Below are 16,765 nucleotides of genomic sequence, written 5' to 3' on the forward strand. Positions count from 1 at the left end.
CTTCTTGTAAAGGCACAACAAATAAATGCTCATCCATTCTGTATAATGATTCCTCATCCATTTCTTGTATAGTGATTCTTTCTGTATATGCTGCTGTATGAAATATTCCATATATTGTGACCTATATATAGTGCTGCATTTTTGTGACTATTTCATGAGTTTTTTGTAATGTATTGATGACTAGCTGGTATTGCTGGGAATTACTCATTATGTATGCTTTACTTTTTTCTAATGCTTCCTTGTAGTATTTTGAGAGTTATTAGAGTGTAAATCCTTTTCTTTTTCTATTCTCTTGTGTTAAGCTATGTTCAACCTTTGATGCTTTGTTGCTGCCTGTAAAACGGGGCGGGGCCATGGACCATGTCATGTCTTGCTGGCTTTTTGTCCATGGACCTCAACATCAGTTGTATGTTGAAATAAAGTTTGACTTGATTTGATATGCCTTCAAAAGACTGAATTTGTGATAATATACCAAGTCATAATAAATTCTGATAATTAGAGGCCTCACTCAACTGTATTGGTGATCTCCAAATATAGTGCTGCCTATTTGAAGTTACGAATATGTGTAGGCAATAGACAATGAAGCCGAAGAAAGCATAGAGCAAAATAATTATGTTGATTGAAGACATAATGAGGAAAAGAGAGAGAAAAACTTTATTGGTTTCCGGCAGATTGCTGGGCTGGGCTCCCACCTAGGAGGCAGCGGAAAGACCGTGTCTCCCGGCAGCTTCCTCACCCTGCTGGATCGCCCAGAATTGCTGGTCCGGGCCTGAACTGAGCAGCGCAGTCCGCCAACGCGCCCGAAGGCCCTCTTTGGAGGCTGGGACCCCAGTATTGCTGATAAATGCTGGATATGCCCATAGAATGTGATCTAGTGTGGCTCTGGTGTTGCAATACTGGCATAGATTGGTTGTAATTCGGGGTATATATATGGTTCATTGATGGGGTTGTGTATGTTTGTGTTTGTAGCTGCCGCCATTGAATGGACTGGGCCCGATTGACCTGGGGGTGAGGCGGTGGATAATCCCGCCTTTACATTCGATAATGTTGAGTAATGTCACAGAATTTATTGAGCCGATCGTGTCATTCCCACACCTGCCGCGGAGGAGTCCGTTCGGGTGGCGGCTTCTTCGAACGCGGCTCATAACATGAGACCTTGAACCACGTTGTGCGCCACCTCATTTGGACTGAACTCCGGTTGATCTAGAGGTGTGTGGGCTGGGATCCAGAGGATTTGTATGCATTTGTCTGCCTCATAAGTTTTGCTTGTATTAAGGATCCGCAATGCCTCGGGGGAGATTCTGCCGTTGGCGTAGTTTCGCACGGCTGCTTGCGAGTCGCTGATGATATACAAGGCATTGGTGTGAGCTACCGCCAGCGCGATAGCCACTTCCTCCGCCGTTTCTATGTGTCTTGTGGCAATTGATGCGCTTGCTTTGCATTGGTGTGTGTGGTCTACGACCGCAGCTACGAAGCGGTGACGGTCCCGATAGCGTGCTGCATCGACAAAGACCGCTTCCTCATTGTGACCAAAAATCTTAGTCATGGCTTTGGCTCTACTGACGCGTCTGCCCTCGTTGTGTTCGGGGTGCATGTTCTTGGGTATCGGTGGAACTGCAAGTTTAGTTTGGATATCGCATGGTATGTCATGTTTGTCGCTGTGTTGGGTGTGGTAAGAGATGCCGAGATTCTCGAGTATCTGGCAGCCTGGCTTAGTCTTGGCCAATCGCTCGTATTGTGTTGCGGCAATCCTAGTGCTTGTTTATGTATTCGCCTAATGAGGCTGTTGCGTTTTGCCTTTTCTGCGACGAACCATTGGTGATAGGCTGCCGCATACGTGATTTGGCTGAGTACAAATGATTGGATGAGGCAGAGGATGCTAGCCTCTTTCATGCTTTGTGTTTATTGGTGATGCGTTTAATAAGGCGCGTCGTGTTCGATACTTTTGCGTCAATGTTGCGAACTGTCTCGCCGTTTGTGCCCTTACTCTCGATGATCAGTCCTAACACTTTAATTTTATCCACGGTTGGTATGATGAGACCGTCGCTTGTTGGGGAGTGTTATATCGGCGTGTGTCTGTGCTTGGTGATAATGTTTGGGTGGTCGGCCCTTGAGTGTAGGTTGATGTAGCAGTAGCTCGGATTTCTCCGCCGAACAGGATAGTCCTTTCCTTTGCAGATACCGTTCTACTGTGTCAATCGCCTCCTGTAATATTTGTTCTATGGATCCATCACTTTCTTCGCATACCCAGAGAGTGATATCGTCGGCATAAACAGTGTGATGGAGTCTGGGGATTGTCTGTAGTTGTTATGGAAGGCCTAGGAGGGCGAGGCTAAACAGCATGGGAGAGATCACGGAATCCTGCGGGGTGCCCGCGCCTTCCATGGTTATCTCGGTGGATGTGAAAGAAAATATGCCACGGGGGTGGTCCCATCTTCCAGATTATCTGTGAGTAGTGCTTTAAGGCTTTAATATTGCTTACCCCTTGGGGTAGGGGGAGCAATTAAACCATCCTCCCCCTTTTTTTCTATGTGTACAGGATTAGCCCTAGAAGTGTTGGCTAGTGTTGCTGATGCCATCGCAGCTGAGGTGGAATGTCCTTATAACCTACAGCTTAGACCACTTGTTACTTAACTGCTTAATGTGCAGAACCAGCTATAACTCGGTCTTTTCTGACTCCTATTGACCCTCCCATAGAACTTCATGTATACACGTACCGTTTACAGTGCAGCCGCGCAAGGCGAAATACTGGTTATAATGCCGTTTCCGCAGACAAACTTGATAGTGAGCCTGCTTTTCAACGAGGTGCACAGCCAATGGGAGTGCAAAGCAATGAGGACGATGCGGAGAAGACGCGGAGCAAACGAACAAAGAACTAAGAAAAAATAACAGCGGTGGCAGCGTGATGCGGGCCCGCAGGGTTTGCCTAGGCGACGGAGAAATCTTTGCTAAACTGCTCATCAGCAATCGAGCACTACCTTGGCTGCTGGCAGTTTAAGCAGTGTTCTACAAATTTAGTTCAAAGCTTTGAGGCATTATGTTCACATGCCAGCTTCCGCCGTTCCTACCAGTACATGCACAAAGAAAATTGGTAGGCGTTAGGAGTAGTTGTCGCAGTTGATTGTCCGCAGGGTGCGTACAGGTCCTTGAAATCTTTGAAAACCTTTGAAATTGAAAAGTGCGTTTTCAAGGCCCTTGAAAGTGCTGGAATTTTTTTCCTTCCTTGAAAATCCTTGAATTTCGTGAGCACTGCACTCTGATATTGACATTGCGACCTCCTTTCTGTAGTAAATCGGCGTTGATCTGACAAACTGAAACAATATGCCAGCGTGAGCACACATGGTTCCGTTTTGCAGAACTGCACAGAAAAAATAAGAGGCCTCACCACGTACATCAAACCGCAAACGGAGCGAGAGACCTGTGCCGCGCTTTGGTGCTGGCTTGGGGCTGGCAGTGTTTACGCTGCTTTTCTCACCCTATCGTTTGTTTCACTCCTCGCCCGTTGGTCTGCCTTGTCCCACTTTCACTCTTGCGCGCGAGGTGAAGCTAAATAGAGTGGAGCAACTTTACCACTGATGCTCAGTGCCTTTGGATGGAGGTTTTGTTATAATATTATTTATGATAATATAAGTGCAATAACATTACCGTATTTTCCCGTCTATAAGTCGCACCTTTGTATAAGACGCACCCCCCTCAAAATGTCAGTTTTTTTAAAAAAAGAAAGAATGTTATATAACTCACACTGGTGTATAAGACGCACCTGTTCATTCTGTAAGCACTTTAAAAAAGTTACAGTGATGTTTCGCTCCGTGAACGTGCATCACGCGCAAGCGTATCATCATGGGTGCCATATATTTCTACTCCAGGCGCATTTCTGCCATTGTGCTTGTCGCGATGTTCCGTATAAAGTCCAAAGACGATAACACCATCCCTGCGCGCCTTATGCTGTATGTGCGAGTGAAAGCGTGTGACAGTGAGCCGAATCGCGTACAAGGGAGGAAAGCAGAAAGGCAGCCCGGGGGGGGTGAGGGGGAGCTGCCTGTACCCTCGTAGCAACTGCGTAGTTTGCACAGTGGTGCGTCCCGTATCTTGACAGCGACCTGCAGATGCGACGACTTCGGGGTCGATCGACTCGCGGTCGGCCTACCGCTGCTTGCCTTGTGGCTCCATCCTTCTCGCATGGCGCTCGGGAACTTGATCACGAGAATCCAGCACCTCGATAGCATGCGCAGAACCCGTAGCACTGAAGTCAACCAGCGCATTTTGCGTGGCCATAACATTGGATCCGATTTTGAAGGCAGTTTTCCCGAAAAAAAAAAAAACGTACATAGGTTGCATCGTTCTATAAAACGCACCGCCGAAAAATTCAGGAAAAAAAACCGCGTCTTATGCACAGGAAAATACGCTATGCTGAATCTTTTGGAAATGTTTGATGAACCAACCCAGCTAATACTGCAGAAGCCTGAGCACCTGTTGTGAGTATTCGTTGTGATAACTTTTAATATTGCGGACTTGAGAAATGATCAAGACATGCTGTACACAATTGCAATATACATCTATTTGTTATAATATAATGGATGTGTAGCAAGACTACACTGAATGGTTTGGAAATGTTCGGTAAACTGGCCCAGTTAATACTGGAGAAGTCAGAGTAGCTGTTGTGAGCATTCGTTGTGTTTTGTGAACTTTTTTTGGTATTGTTGAGAACTCGCAGGAAGATCAAGGCTTGACATTATTAACAACATTGGGATATACATTTATTTCTTTTTATTTTAGTGCAATAGCCCTATGCTGATTATTTTGAATATTTGTGATGAACTTTACCTAGTCTATACTGGAAAAATTTCAGCTGCTGTTGTAAGCGTTCATTTTGTGTTGTGATCTTGAGAAGTTATCAAGGCTAGACTGTTTTTATTATAATTGTGATATACATTTAGTGCAATAAAACTAGTCATTTTCGGAAATGTTAGAGTAAAGAAACCCTACTTCAGATGCCGCTTGAGTCCTTGAAAAACCTGTGATAGGTCCCGGAAAGTCCTGAAATATCCTTGAATTTTTGCCTTGGAAACCTGTACGAACCCTGTGTCCGAGAAACCAAACTCTGCCTTACACGAGCTGCTGTCAGATCCGCCTGTGCGCACGATTGCATGCCAAATCTCTATCTCATCGTCTACGAGTACGAACATATCAAGGGCAAGCCTCCAGCTACGGCATGCCACCTGACACTCTCGCAGGATAGGCCTAATCACATGCGTCGTTGGGAGTCGGTGACCAAAGCTGAGGTTTTGTGCTGAATCACTGCAATACGTTGCAGTAACTGTACGGCACATGGAAGGTGGTGAAACCACCTCGACAACAAGAGGGAGGTCACGGGCAACACTCGAATGGCAGCAGCTTGATGCACAGTCGCCATGTTTATTGCACACTCATAAATCAGTGCGAGAAATAGCACGAGATACTATATGGCATCCGTAATTTTGATCACCGTTCTCCATTTGTTTCGTGGAGTTGATGGCGGTGCTGAGGAAAATTAGAATGATCGAGCAGGTCTGAAAATTTAGTCAGCAACTTACTTTCCTCTTCCTGTCACATTTTTTGTACTTTGCTTCATACAAAGAATGCGGGTGCCTGGGCGTAAACCTGTCAACTTTCATAAATTTCATAAATGCACGCAAACAGCCCGGTCGCGTGCTTCTATTTTCAGATATGCGCGGCAGCTTGGTCTACGTGTATTCCACTTCTGCAGCCTTACAAAAAATGGTGTTTTGGTTATAGTGCGGACATTCACAATTCTGGCGGCTTAGGCTATGAGCGGTCTATGTTGTATTGCAAGGGTGTAAGGATTATTGTTATTATACTATAACTATGGAAAGTAATATACCCTAACCTTGTGAGTTGATGGTTAGATCCAGATAAAGCATATGGTGTAATCTGGCAGCACTGTCTGAATGTTCTGGCGATGTTTCCATCATCATGGGCAGTCTGCCTGGTATTGGCTATAACGAATGCATATCTAAGCTCCTAGCCTATCAATATCAAGAACTCAATTCATCAGAGGTTATCAACATTGTAAGGCCAATGACATTACACAGAACATCCGGGCATGGTCCAGATATTCTGTGTAAACAACATAAACAAAACAAACTAGGACATTGTTACGCTTATCATTAGAAGATTTTTCATCCCACATTTCTCGGACAGATCCAGAACTGTTGAAGACGGGGTGATATAAGTTTGCAAGATCGGTGATCTGAATCAATTATACCTAGGGTTGTTCGTTTTCGGGTAAAACCCGATTTTACCCGATTCTTGCACCCCGAACAAGTTTCAGGAGAATCGGGTTAAACCCGATTTCTCCCCGAATAAACCTCCCTGTAGCGATCTGCACAATCGTGAGTTGCTGCTAACTCGTGTTGATGCTCTTCCCCTTCTCTTCTCACCACTACCTGTCTCCTTTGTCACCCCTTTCTCCTCTCTAATCTTTACATCCCCTCTCTCCTCTGCACGCACATGCGTGAGAGCGTACATGCACCCCCCCCCCCTAAAAAAATGCTTGCAGAAGAAAGTGGGAAACACGTTTGAGGCCGGCCACGCTTCGAGTACATTGTGAACAAATTTAGGGTGAAAGAAAAGCAAAGAAATCTGCCCCTTTGCCCACTGCAGATTAGTCTCGGGTATGTGCACCTGCTTCCAAGAATTTCACGCGGAAGGGACGGGTGACCAGTCGGTGGGGGAGAGATTGAGCGACGAAGAAGCCAGCCATACCCTCCCCCAGCGTCCAACCCAGAAAGAAGAAAGAAAGAAGCCACTGCGCTCAAAATCCTGCTTTGACAGGAGCAGCAAAATTCTGGAAATTGTGGTATTGCTCTTTTTCGAAGAACTTCTAAAAAGGGTCACGTTTTTTAGTGGGTGGGGATAAAGACGAACGAGAAGAGAATGTGAACAAAACGCGATCCAAGGTTGGTCTCTTAGGTTTTCTTCCAGTTTTTCTGTGACGAAGTGAATCAGGCTTCTGATTGGTGCGAACTCTAACCAACGAGACGCATATCGCCATCCTCACTTAGCATTACCAGGCGCGTCTTGTGAGCGCAAAGCCACCGTCGCGGACATAAGGCGGCACCGGAAACTTCAGCGTGGAGATGGGAAGAAAACGAAAGACACTGGATGACTGGTGTAAAGAACATGAAGATCTCCAGATCGCAACGAAAGACAGTGAAGGCACCCGCACGTTAGTGTGCAAATATTGCAACACCGAGATGGTCACCGATCCAGCGAAGAAGCCCTACGACCGAATTCGTGAGCATCTAATGTCATCTCGTCATAAGAAGTTCAAGACGGCTTCCAAGGAAGCTGAGACTGCGGGAACGTCTCGGCAGACGCTTTTTGATATGTCCTGTAGACAGCGTGCGAAAGAAACTGAAGCGGACGGCGTTATCCATGACTTTGTTCGTGCCCTAGCGTACAGCGGAATAAGCATGCACCAGGCGGACGGACCGCTGGGAGACTTCGCACGCAAATACTGCAAGGCTGCGAAGACCATGCCAACAGGACAAAGACTTCGGCTGAAATACCTGAAAGAAGCTTTTGACAAGGACATGGAGAAAATCCGCGATGATATGCGAGATGTGAAAGTGAGCGTCATCGTCGATGAATCCCCAGACATCACTGGTGTGCCTACCATCAACACTCTCCTGTGCTACTATAGCCAGAAAAACGTGAAGAAGCACGTTGTTCTGGTCGACGTCGACAGGGTAAATGCATCGAACAGTTACACGGTGGCCAGCGCAGTTAGCAAGGCACTCCTGACGGTTGGCAAGACGTGGAAAGACGTTGTGGCAGTAGCCACAGACTCAGCGGAGTACATGCGAAAGATGGTTCGAGAAATCTGTCAGGCTGAAGGGATCCAAATCTTGCATGTGAAAGATATAGCACACCTTATTCATGTGAGTGTTGACCATGCCATTTCTTTACCATGCATGTCTGATGTTCGATCCGTAGTGATCAAGTTTGGAGCGTTATTTAAGCACGCTAACAAGCTTTACCAAAAGTACACTGAAATTTGTTCTTCTAATGGCCTCTTTGGACCTGACATTAAGAAGCCACCTTCTGTTGTCCCGAATCGATGGCAAAGCTTCTACAAGGCACTTGTGGTAGTCGTAGAAATGTGGAGCTCGTTAACAGAACTTGCTGAAAGCTCGCATGATAGCAGCAAAGCGGAAGCTATTCGAGGGATACTTTCTGAAAAAGAAGTTGTTTATGCGAAGGCAATCTTGATGAGAGATGCACTCGGCCCACTTTTGGAAGCCCAGAAAACGCTTGAAAGTGGGAAGCTTTTGATGCCCAGCTTTGATCACCTGGTAAACGTGAAGCTGCAGCAGATTGTCGGGGAGCTTTCGGCGATGATCGGTAAAAGCGATCAGGCCAAAGCTGTTTTGTCTATCTTACCCAAGCGCAGCGCTAATTTAGTAAAAACATGTTCTGAAGAGTTCTGCACGAAACTCGCCACAAAATGGCGCTGCACTCTTGGACGGAACGTCTCAGAAAAAGAGGAAAACCAGCTAACTTTGTGGAAGTTGGGAGCCGTCCTTGATCCGTTTCAGAAGCGTCTGCTGGGGCAGTCATTTGAGGACTACCGACCTCTGTTCATGTCCGTAACCGACAATGTAGATTCCCTTAATGACGAGTTCAACCAGTATTTGCTGGAAGCGAGCCCCACAAACCCAGCTGTCGAACTAATCGAGTATTGGCATGACTCTACTTCTCGCTACCCAAGGCTTGCAAAAGCTGCACTGACATTGTTGTGCCTAGCTAATGGTAGCTGTGATGTGGAGAGAACTTTCTCCCAGCTGAGATATGTTCAACGACCGGACAGATCTCGAATGGAGACTGACATGTTGCGCATGCAGATGATAATGTATGTCAACAAGGACGTGTAAAAAATCGATGACCAGATTTTCGAGAATAAAATGTATAATTTCTAAGAGTCAATGTTTACTGATTCATTCATTTTCAAACACCACTGATTCATTTTCAAACAAACACAAAATTTCGGGTAGTATACTGTATTTGCTATAATACTCTGGTGTCTGTCCCAATTACCAGCTTGAAACACCAAATTTAACGTGTTATACTTAAAAAGCCCGTGATACGTTTTGATAAGCTCAGTGTAAGTTCTGATAAGTACAACCGTATATTTAACCCGAAAAAACCCGAAGTAAGGAATGGTTTCGCAAAAAAACCGATTTTTCCCCGAATATCAGTTTGAAAAATACCGCCCGATTTTTACCCCCCGAATTTGAAAAAATATAAAACCCGAAAACGAACAACCCTAATTATACCCAATGGACAATGAAAGTCCAGTGGACATCCACTGGTCCGCCAGTTTTGGACATATGGATGTTCGTCGGAGATCCACAGAAATCCACCGGATTTACTATGGGCGACCATAGGACGCTTATGCGCAAGAAAATTGGCAGTCCGTCTAAGATCCGATGGCTGCCAGAACTGTACATTTGGACATTAGAGGGACATGCAAAAACCATGCACTTGGGCCTTTTCTGTACATCCATCGTACATCCACAGCAACACAGTTATTGAAACTTCTGCAGCGACAAGGATGCAAATTTGGGGCACTTGAACTGTGGGCATTGTTTTAACGCGATAATGGTAAAGGCCCCGTGTCGCAGAAAATCCGGCGTCGGCGTTGGCGCCAGCGTCCTCGGCCGAGAAAATCATCCCCAATCATCCAGGGCCTCCAAATTTATTTAGGTATATGCATAGCGCACGCCTTCTTATATGAAGTGCGATATATGCGGGTTATATTGCCACACCATTCTATCACTAATGTTGCTCATCCCTTGTCTCACATTCTTGACAAAGCTATTCCTTGAAATTTCGAGAATGACGATCCACAAACAAATGTTATGAAACAAAACACCCACAGCGCATGCCTTTTATGGTAAATCTTCTCAGACTGAAATATAAAAGTGCAAAACAAACAGAAACTTGTAAATGATGTAATTTCTCTGGTGCGGTTGTGCACTATCTCCTGGATCAGCCCACGCAAGAGGCCGCGTTTCTACCAGAAAGCTCGCCTACATGCATAGCATTCACCGCCAGCGTTTGCCAGTAACAATTACGGTTGCGTAAGCTGCAGTCGTTGGGGGAACCGTGAGAAGCAGTCAGGAATCTTTGAATGCTATCGCGTTCCACTTTTAAAAGGGAAGCTTAAGCATCCTCCAATTTTTTGTTTTTCTTGAGGAAGCCTGCAATTTTGCCACGAAAAATTCTGTGAATTCACGATCAAGGCTTTGTGCGATGCCCATTGCAGATGTCGTTTGCACCATACGCAGTGCAGAAACTGTTGAGAAATAATCAAATAGATGATGTCCCTTGGATGTCCCTCTGTCGTCTAAAGCATGACGTCCACATAAAATCCGGTGCAAATGTCCTTAGGACATTCGAGATTAAAAACAAAACGGATGTTCAATATAACTGGAACACAATGTCCCGGGTAATCCTGGGGATAATCGGTTCTGGACATGGATGTCCGGATATGATTCGGATGTCCACCGGATTTTCATGGCCCATTGAGTATATCTACCGTCTTATGACTATCTTATGTATAAATGTTTTTTTGAAAAGCGCATTGTGAAACGAATCATAGGATTTCTTGAGGATTATAACACAGTAGCTCTAAAGCAATGGGTATTTATAAACGTTAACTTACGTAGTGGAGCAGGCTACGCTGCTGAGAGAGTCGGGATTTCTTGGCTCTGACTGCAATCATTTGCACTTTCCAAAGAGCCCTGTGTATTTGAACAAGCTGTTTGTCTCTTTTCTAGAGCTCTGTTTATCCTTTTAATGAACAATATTTTGTAAAATGCAATATAATGACAGAGAGTTGCTAACATTATGAGAACTTGGATCTGATCACAGTTTTATATTTGTACTTGTATAAGTGACTGTTCATTGTCCGAAAAGTATTGTTGGAAAAGTATTTGAAAAATGTCTTTGATTCAATTTATTATTTTGTTGCACTGTTTTCATCTCAGAGATTAGTGTCCGCATGCCCCTACAATATATGTATGTGCAATGTAATGCATTGTAATGCTTATTATTACACTACAGATGTCTGAATGATCTGCTGTCTCAGTTCTGTTATAAAATTTTGTGTGTTTATTGGTCTTTCTTTGTGTAATGATACTAGATATACAGTCGGACCTGGATAATAACGTACATGGGTATAACGAATTATGTGATGTTAAAATATAAATGTAAAAATCGGTTTATCATGCTTTATTTGTGTGTTATTCTGCTGCTATAATGAAGTCAGAAATGAGGGATCCATAACAGTATTGACTATAATGAAGCAAATATTTGTTAGCGCATGTCTGACAATATATATTCTGGCAGAAGAAAATCAAATATAGATGCGGAACGATTTTTGGAATGCCCAATTTTCTGCGCTTGCAGAATGTCTGTGGCACCATCACCTACGCCTAGCACCAGTGATAACTGCAGTACCCAAAATTTTGGATGCTGCAGGTGGCTTCGGCCATAAGCCATGTGTGCGGTGTCACAAACATGCTGGCTTTGAACATAGGGACAGAAGAAGAGGGGACAGAATGGCGCTTTTTCTGTCCCTTCTTCTTTCCTCTTAGTTTTGTTGTGCCAGTATCACATTTCAAGCATGAACCAACTAGCCCAACATCGAACATAGGGACAGAAGAAGAATGGACAGAATGGCGCTCTTTCTGTCCCTTCTTCTTTCTTAGTTTTGTTGTGCCAGTACCACATTTCAAGCATGAACCAACTAGCCCAACATCGAACATAGGGACAGAAGAAGAAGGAACAGAATGGCGCTCTTTCTGTCCCTTCTTACCCGCCGTGGTTGCTCAGTGGCTATGGTGTTGGGCTGCTGAGCACGAGGTCGCGAGATCGAATCCCGGCCACGGCGGCCGCATTTCGATGGGGGCGAAATGCGAAAACACCCGTGTACTTAGATTTAGGTTGCACGTTAAAGAACCCCAGGTGGTCGAAATTTCCGGAGTCCCCCACTACGGCGTGCCTCATAATCAGATCGTGGTTTTGGCACGTAAAACCCCATAATTTAATTTTTTTTCTTCCCTCTTAGTTTTGTTGCGCCAGTACCACATTTCAAGCATGAAACAACTAGCCCAACATCGAACATAGGGACAGAAGAAGAAGGGACAGAATGTTACTCTTTCTATCCCTTCTTCTTTCTCCTTAATTTTGTTGCACCAGTACCAAATTTCAAGCGTGAACCAATTAGCCCAACATCGAACATTGGGACAGAAGAAGAAGGAACAGAATAGCACTCTTTCTATCCCTTCTTTCTCCTTAGTCTTGTTGCGCCAGTACCACATTTCAAGCATGAACCAACTAGCCCAACATCGAACATAGGGACAGAAGAAGGGACAGAATGGCACTCTTTCTATCCCTTCTTTCTCTTTAGTTTTGTTTGGCTATCGCAAGGTATTCAGAAGAAATCTGAATGTGTAAAGAAAGTGCAAGCGTTCCTTGTGTGGGCGAAGGAGTGCACAAGGATTGTAGCAGCAAAGCCAAGAAGAGAAGCCGCCAACACTGTGATCTAATTGCTCAACCGCAAAATGTTTGAGAGTGTGAAAGCTTTGGTATCGAATAATGGTTCATCCTTTCGAAGTCGTAAACTGCTGGAATGGGCTAAATAATGTAGAGTATGGTTTCTACTTGGGCTTGTTGGTTGTTTGCGCGCAATGGTACACGTTCTTAACGTAGAGTAACACTTTGATTCACCTTCCTGTTCCATCCAGCAGCTAATGGATTGGCGAAACAAACTATTCAGAACCTGAAGAAATACCTCGGCATGTACCTGCCACGTTTTCTGGGAAGACGGAAGTGCTGCCTTGAAGCAGCGATATCTCATTACAACCGATTGCATACAACGAGTCTAGGATGTAGACCTCTATTTGTTGCAACTGGACAACCAACTTACCTTCCAGCTGATGTATGCCTGGGGGTCGACAAGAAGGTACAGCTTACAGAAACAAGGACAGAAACGCAGCTAAGCGAACAATCGTGAAAGAATGAACAGAAACTTTGATAAGAGGCTAGACACAACTTTAACAGCACTGGAGGTAGATTTGGTTTCCGTGAGAGATGAACTGTCACACATTGGCTCTCTATATAAATGACCATATCGTGTCATGAAAACCGCAAGTAAGCAAATTAAATCAATATCTGACCGGCATATATCAGTGCGGAGAGAAAAGAATCGGCTTCCGTAGCAGATTTGTTTAAATAACATCCCAGGAGGGATGAAGAAAAACGGTGCGGACAGTGAAGCACACCAAAAGAGCAGAACATCACTGAACAATGTTCAGTACTTGAACGACGGCATATCAGCACTACGCGACGACTGAGAAAGAAGCAATGGTGGTAGTCATGACGCTGAAGTATTTTAGAAGCTATCTAGAAAGTCACCACATACGACTTTTTACCGACAGCCAGGCAGAAGTCGCGGGGTGCTTTTCTCGTTACGACGATAGATTGGGAGCGCAGGTCTCACGTAGGACGCGCAGGCTTTGGCGAGCCCCAACACAAGGGCCAGCCCGGGTTTTAGCTGTGGTGTTCCCGCTGCCCCTTTGGTGTCCTGGAGGCGCCGACAATACGAAATGATGAAATGTTATTACAACTTGTAAATTAAAGCTATTAAAGAAATATTATCACGCCTAGGCACCAACCTGTGACTCAGCGCTACCGCGCCCGTGTGAGGAGAATCACGGAACGCCAACGAGGAATTGACCGAAGGTCGCAGATGACACGCGAAGTTGCGTAAAATGATCACTTTTGATGACGGTATGTGGGTCAAAGAATGAACATACCGCTCGAAATAATGCGATAATGAGCGCCACCACGCCGACAAACGTACGCAGACGAGATGGATCTGGACGAAAACGGCAGCGGCGGCCGCGGCGATAGTAAAACAATTGTGGACAACTTGGACAGGCGCGGAAAAAATTTTCCGGCCGCTTTGGCCTTTCCGCCCGCTTGCCGCTTCCCAAGTGTGAACGTAGGCTTAGTCTGCGCGAGAAACGTCTCTTGTTTGCGATTGCGCCACTACGGAAGGCTGGTAATTACTGTTGTGTTGTTGAATCCCAAACCAGCAATTACGGAAGGCTGGTAGTTGCTGTTTTGTTGTGGAATCCCAAACCAGCAATGTCCACACGAAGGGGTTGATGACAGCAGTGAAATTCCACCGACTCGCAACAGAATGCACGAAACAGACAGCCGACAAGCATGAATTACTGCTGTGCGCAGTACAGCGTAAGTAAACTCTTGTTGCAGGCGCTGACAGTTTTCGTCGGAGTTCCCGCGTCCTGAGAAATTGATTATGTGCACTATGCACTGAACAAGACCGGAGTTCATTCCTGCATCACTAGTACCCGCCGTGGTTGCTCAGTGGCTATGGTGTTGGGCTGCTGAGCACGAGGTCGCGGGATCGAATCCCGGCCACGGCGGCCGCATTTCGATGGGGGCGAAATGCGAAAACACCCGTGTACTTAGATTTAGGTGCACGTTAAAGAACCCCAGGTGGTCCAAATTTCCGGAGTCCCCCACTACGGCGTGCCTCATAATCAGAACTGGTTTTGGCACGTAAAACCCCATAATTTTTTTTTTCCTGCATCACTAGTACACCAATCAGTCGAGATTCTGTGAGGTACAAGGCTGCTTCCTGTTTGCACCGGCGTAAGTGAAGCAGAAATGAGTTGCACGCACTACTTAAAATGCGTACACATGCCATATCTTTGCTGTGCGGTGAAATATTCTTTACAATTCTGAATCTGTTGACGTAAAGGCCAATGACGGCTGCACGCTCGCACACAGCGGAAGACACAGCGGCCCATGCACTTGCCGCAGGAAATGCAACCCTCTCGTATGAGGGAGCAGGGCGACGAAAGCTTCAAAAAAAAAAAAAAATCATTACGTGTTTTTGCGCGTATTTAAGTTTTCTAGCGCAAAGACGCAGCGAACAAGCTATTGCTATGGGAGTAGGTATAGCCTGGTCACACGTGCATTTTCACGTGTATAGCCGTCCTTGACTTGTGAAACGCACTTCGCCCCGACGAGGACGACGCCATCTACGCTTAAAATTAACAATTATGTCTGCTCCGATCGCACGGGTCGTCTCAATGATGCGTTTTCGAAGACTGGTCCATTCAGTGGCGCAATGAGAGACCGTTGCTCCAAACGCCCACTGTACCTGTCGTGCTTACCGTATTTACTGAGCTTACTTTACTTTTTACTTAATTTCTTCACAAGCACACGCGTACTCGAGGGGCGGGGGTTGGTCCCATGTCTTTGATATACATGTATAGAGTCTGCTTAAACTACCGATATTTATTATCGGTCACGTGACGTAGAGGAAAGCAGAAGCTTGCCCCCCCCCCCCCCCCCCCCCGAAAAAAATTTCTGGCTACGCCCCTGATCGGGTCGCTCAGCATTTCTTGGGTTCGTTGCGTGGTTGCTGGCTTTGGACTTCGACTTTGATTCAGTTTGCATGCGCGAAAGGTTCGCGTTCATCCGCCTATCTTTAGGAAGGGGCTTTGATTTTTTAATAACATAGTATAAGATCGCCAATTTCGACTGTTTACCGACAACTAGGCACTGACTTTCCTGTTAGGGCTGACTAAGCCATAAGAAAGGCTAGTACATTAAATAAGCAAAATACAACAGTTCATGTTCGACGTGAGTCACAAGCCTGAAGACAAACTTTCAAATACTGGTGAGCTGTCGACGTTCCACATTACAGGTACCAATGGAGGGTGCCCCAACCAAGTGAAGAGCTTATGGTAAGGCACTGAAGCTGTCGATGCTCCACAGTACAGGTACCAATGCAGGGTGCCGCAACCGAATGACGAGCTTATGATAAAATTGGAGAGTGGGGAGCTTACTGTTCCATGAAATTTAATGCGGACAATTCTGCAGATTGACATGACAGCTCTGACTCAGGAGGCCATGGGGGCTTCTGGAAAATGCACTGGAAGATTAACAGCCAGTTTCGTTGTAGAAATATGAGAGATGATACACGACACTATGGACAAACCTGCCACCAACGCCATGTTACTAAGGCTAAGTACCACCCGAAAGGAAACCGAATGGTCATTGTTGTTTACTCCCAAGTCCCATATAAACTTAGACATCTCAACTTTGCAGAGCTAAATAAATTCGCGGGTCCCCAACAGTCGTATAGGGACGGATTACCAGCAGCTGTTTAGGCTGCATACATGGACCGCATACATTATGAAATCATACATTTTTTACATACAGCACCGCACTACACCGACACAAGCGCCGCCGCGGACACCGCACCTCCCATGCATCTGCCACAACCATTGCTGAAACCGCGCCTGCACCACTGACGCGCTTGACGTTATAACTGCAGAAGCGCAGGCCACGTGCACAGACGCCGTCGCCACACTTCTACTCTGCCAACAACCGCGCTCGTCGCTCGCTCGCACCGTCTCTTATCTCCACACGGCTCTGACCTTTATGCGCCGTGCATTCGCCGCTCAGTTTCCGTTGAAGCTATAGACCGCACGTACCTTCGCCCGCTGCGGCGTATCGCTTGCTGCCAGCGTTTTGACAGTCGTTGTCTGCAGTCATTCAGTGTGAACTATTCATGTTTGTTTGTGCGCGCTCACACCACGCTTGTTCATTCAGTTAGTAATAGTCGGGCAACATTTTCAAACGCACGCTATAC

At 45.8% G+C, this 16,765-nt stretch overlaps 3 protein-coding genes across 7 annotated transcripts in view; all 3 read left to right on the plus strand.

The window, feature by feature from the left end:
* Positions 1 to 8,988, plus strand: part of LOC125945267 (uncharacterized) — a 329,028-nt gene extending 320,040 nt beyond the window's left edge. For 2 of the 5 annotated variants that reach the window (XM_049666965.1, XM_049666968.1), the window contains exon 2: positions 5,336 to 8,988. In XM_049666965.1, the coding sequence (XP_049522922.1) occupies positions 7,140 to 8,936 (1,797 nt within the window). In that variant the 5' untranslated portion in view covers positions 5,336 to 7,139 and the 3' untranslated portion in view covers positions 8,937 to 8,988. Of the gene's footprint in view, positions 1 to 2,589 lie in introns of all 5 variants that reach the window. The other 3 variants (XM_049666966.1, XM_049666967.1, XM_049666969.1) reach the window with 3 other exon arrangements.
* The window catches only part of LOC119453871 (zinc finger protein 675-like), a 2,199,134-nt gene that overhangs the window by 1,410,246 nt on the left and 772,123 nt on the right, over positions 1 to 16,765 (plus strand). The gene's annotated exons all lie outside the window — the stretch shown is intronic.
* The window catches only part of LOC119454549 (gastrula zinc finger protein XlCGF57.1-like), a 1,708,166-nt gene that overhangs the window by 1,046,365 nt on the left and 645,036 nt on the right, over positions 1 to 16,765 (plus strand). The gene's annotated exons all lie outside the window — the stretch shown is intronic.

Source organism: Dermacentor silvarum, chromosome 5, assembly GCF_013339745.2.
Source record: "Dermacentor silvarum isolate Dsil-2018 chromosome 5, BIME_Dsil_1.4, whole genome shotgun sequence".
NCBI lineage: Eukaryota > Metazoa > Arthropoda > Arachnida > Ixodida > Ixodidae > Dermacentor > Dermacentor silvarum.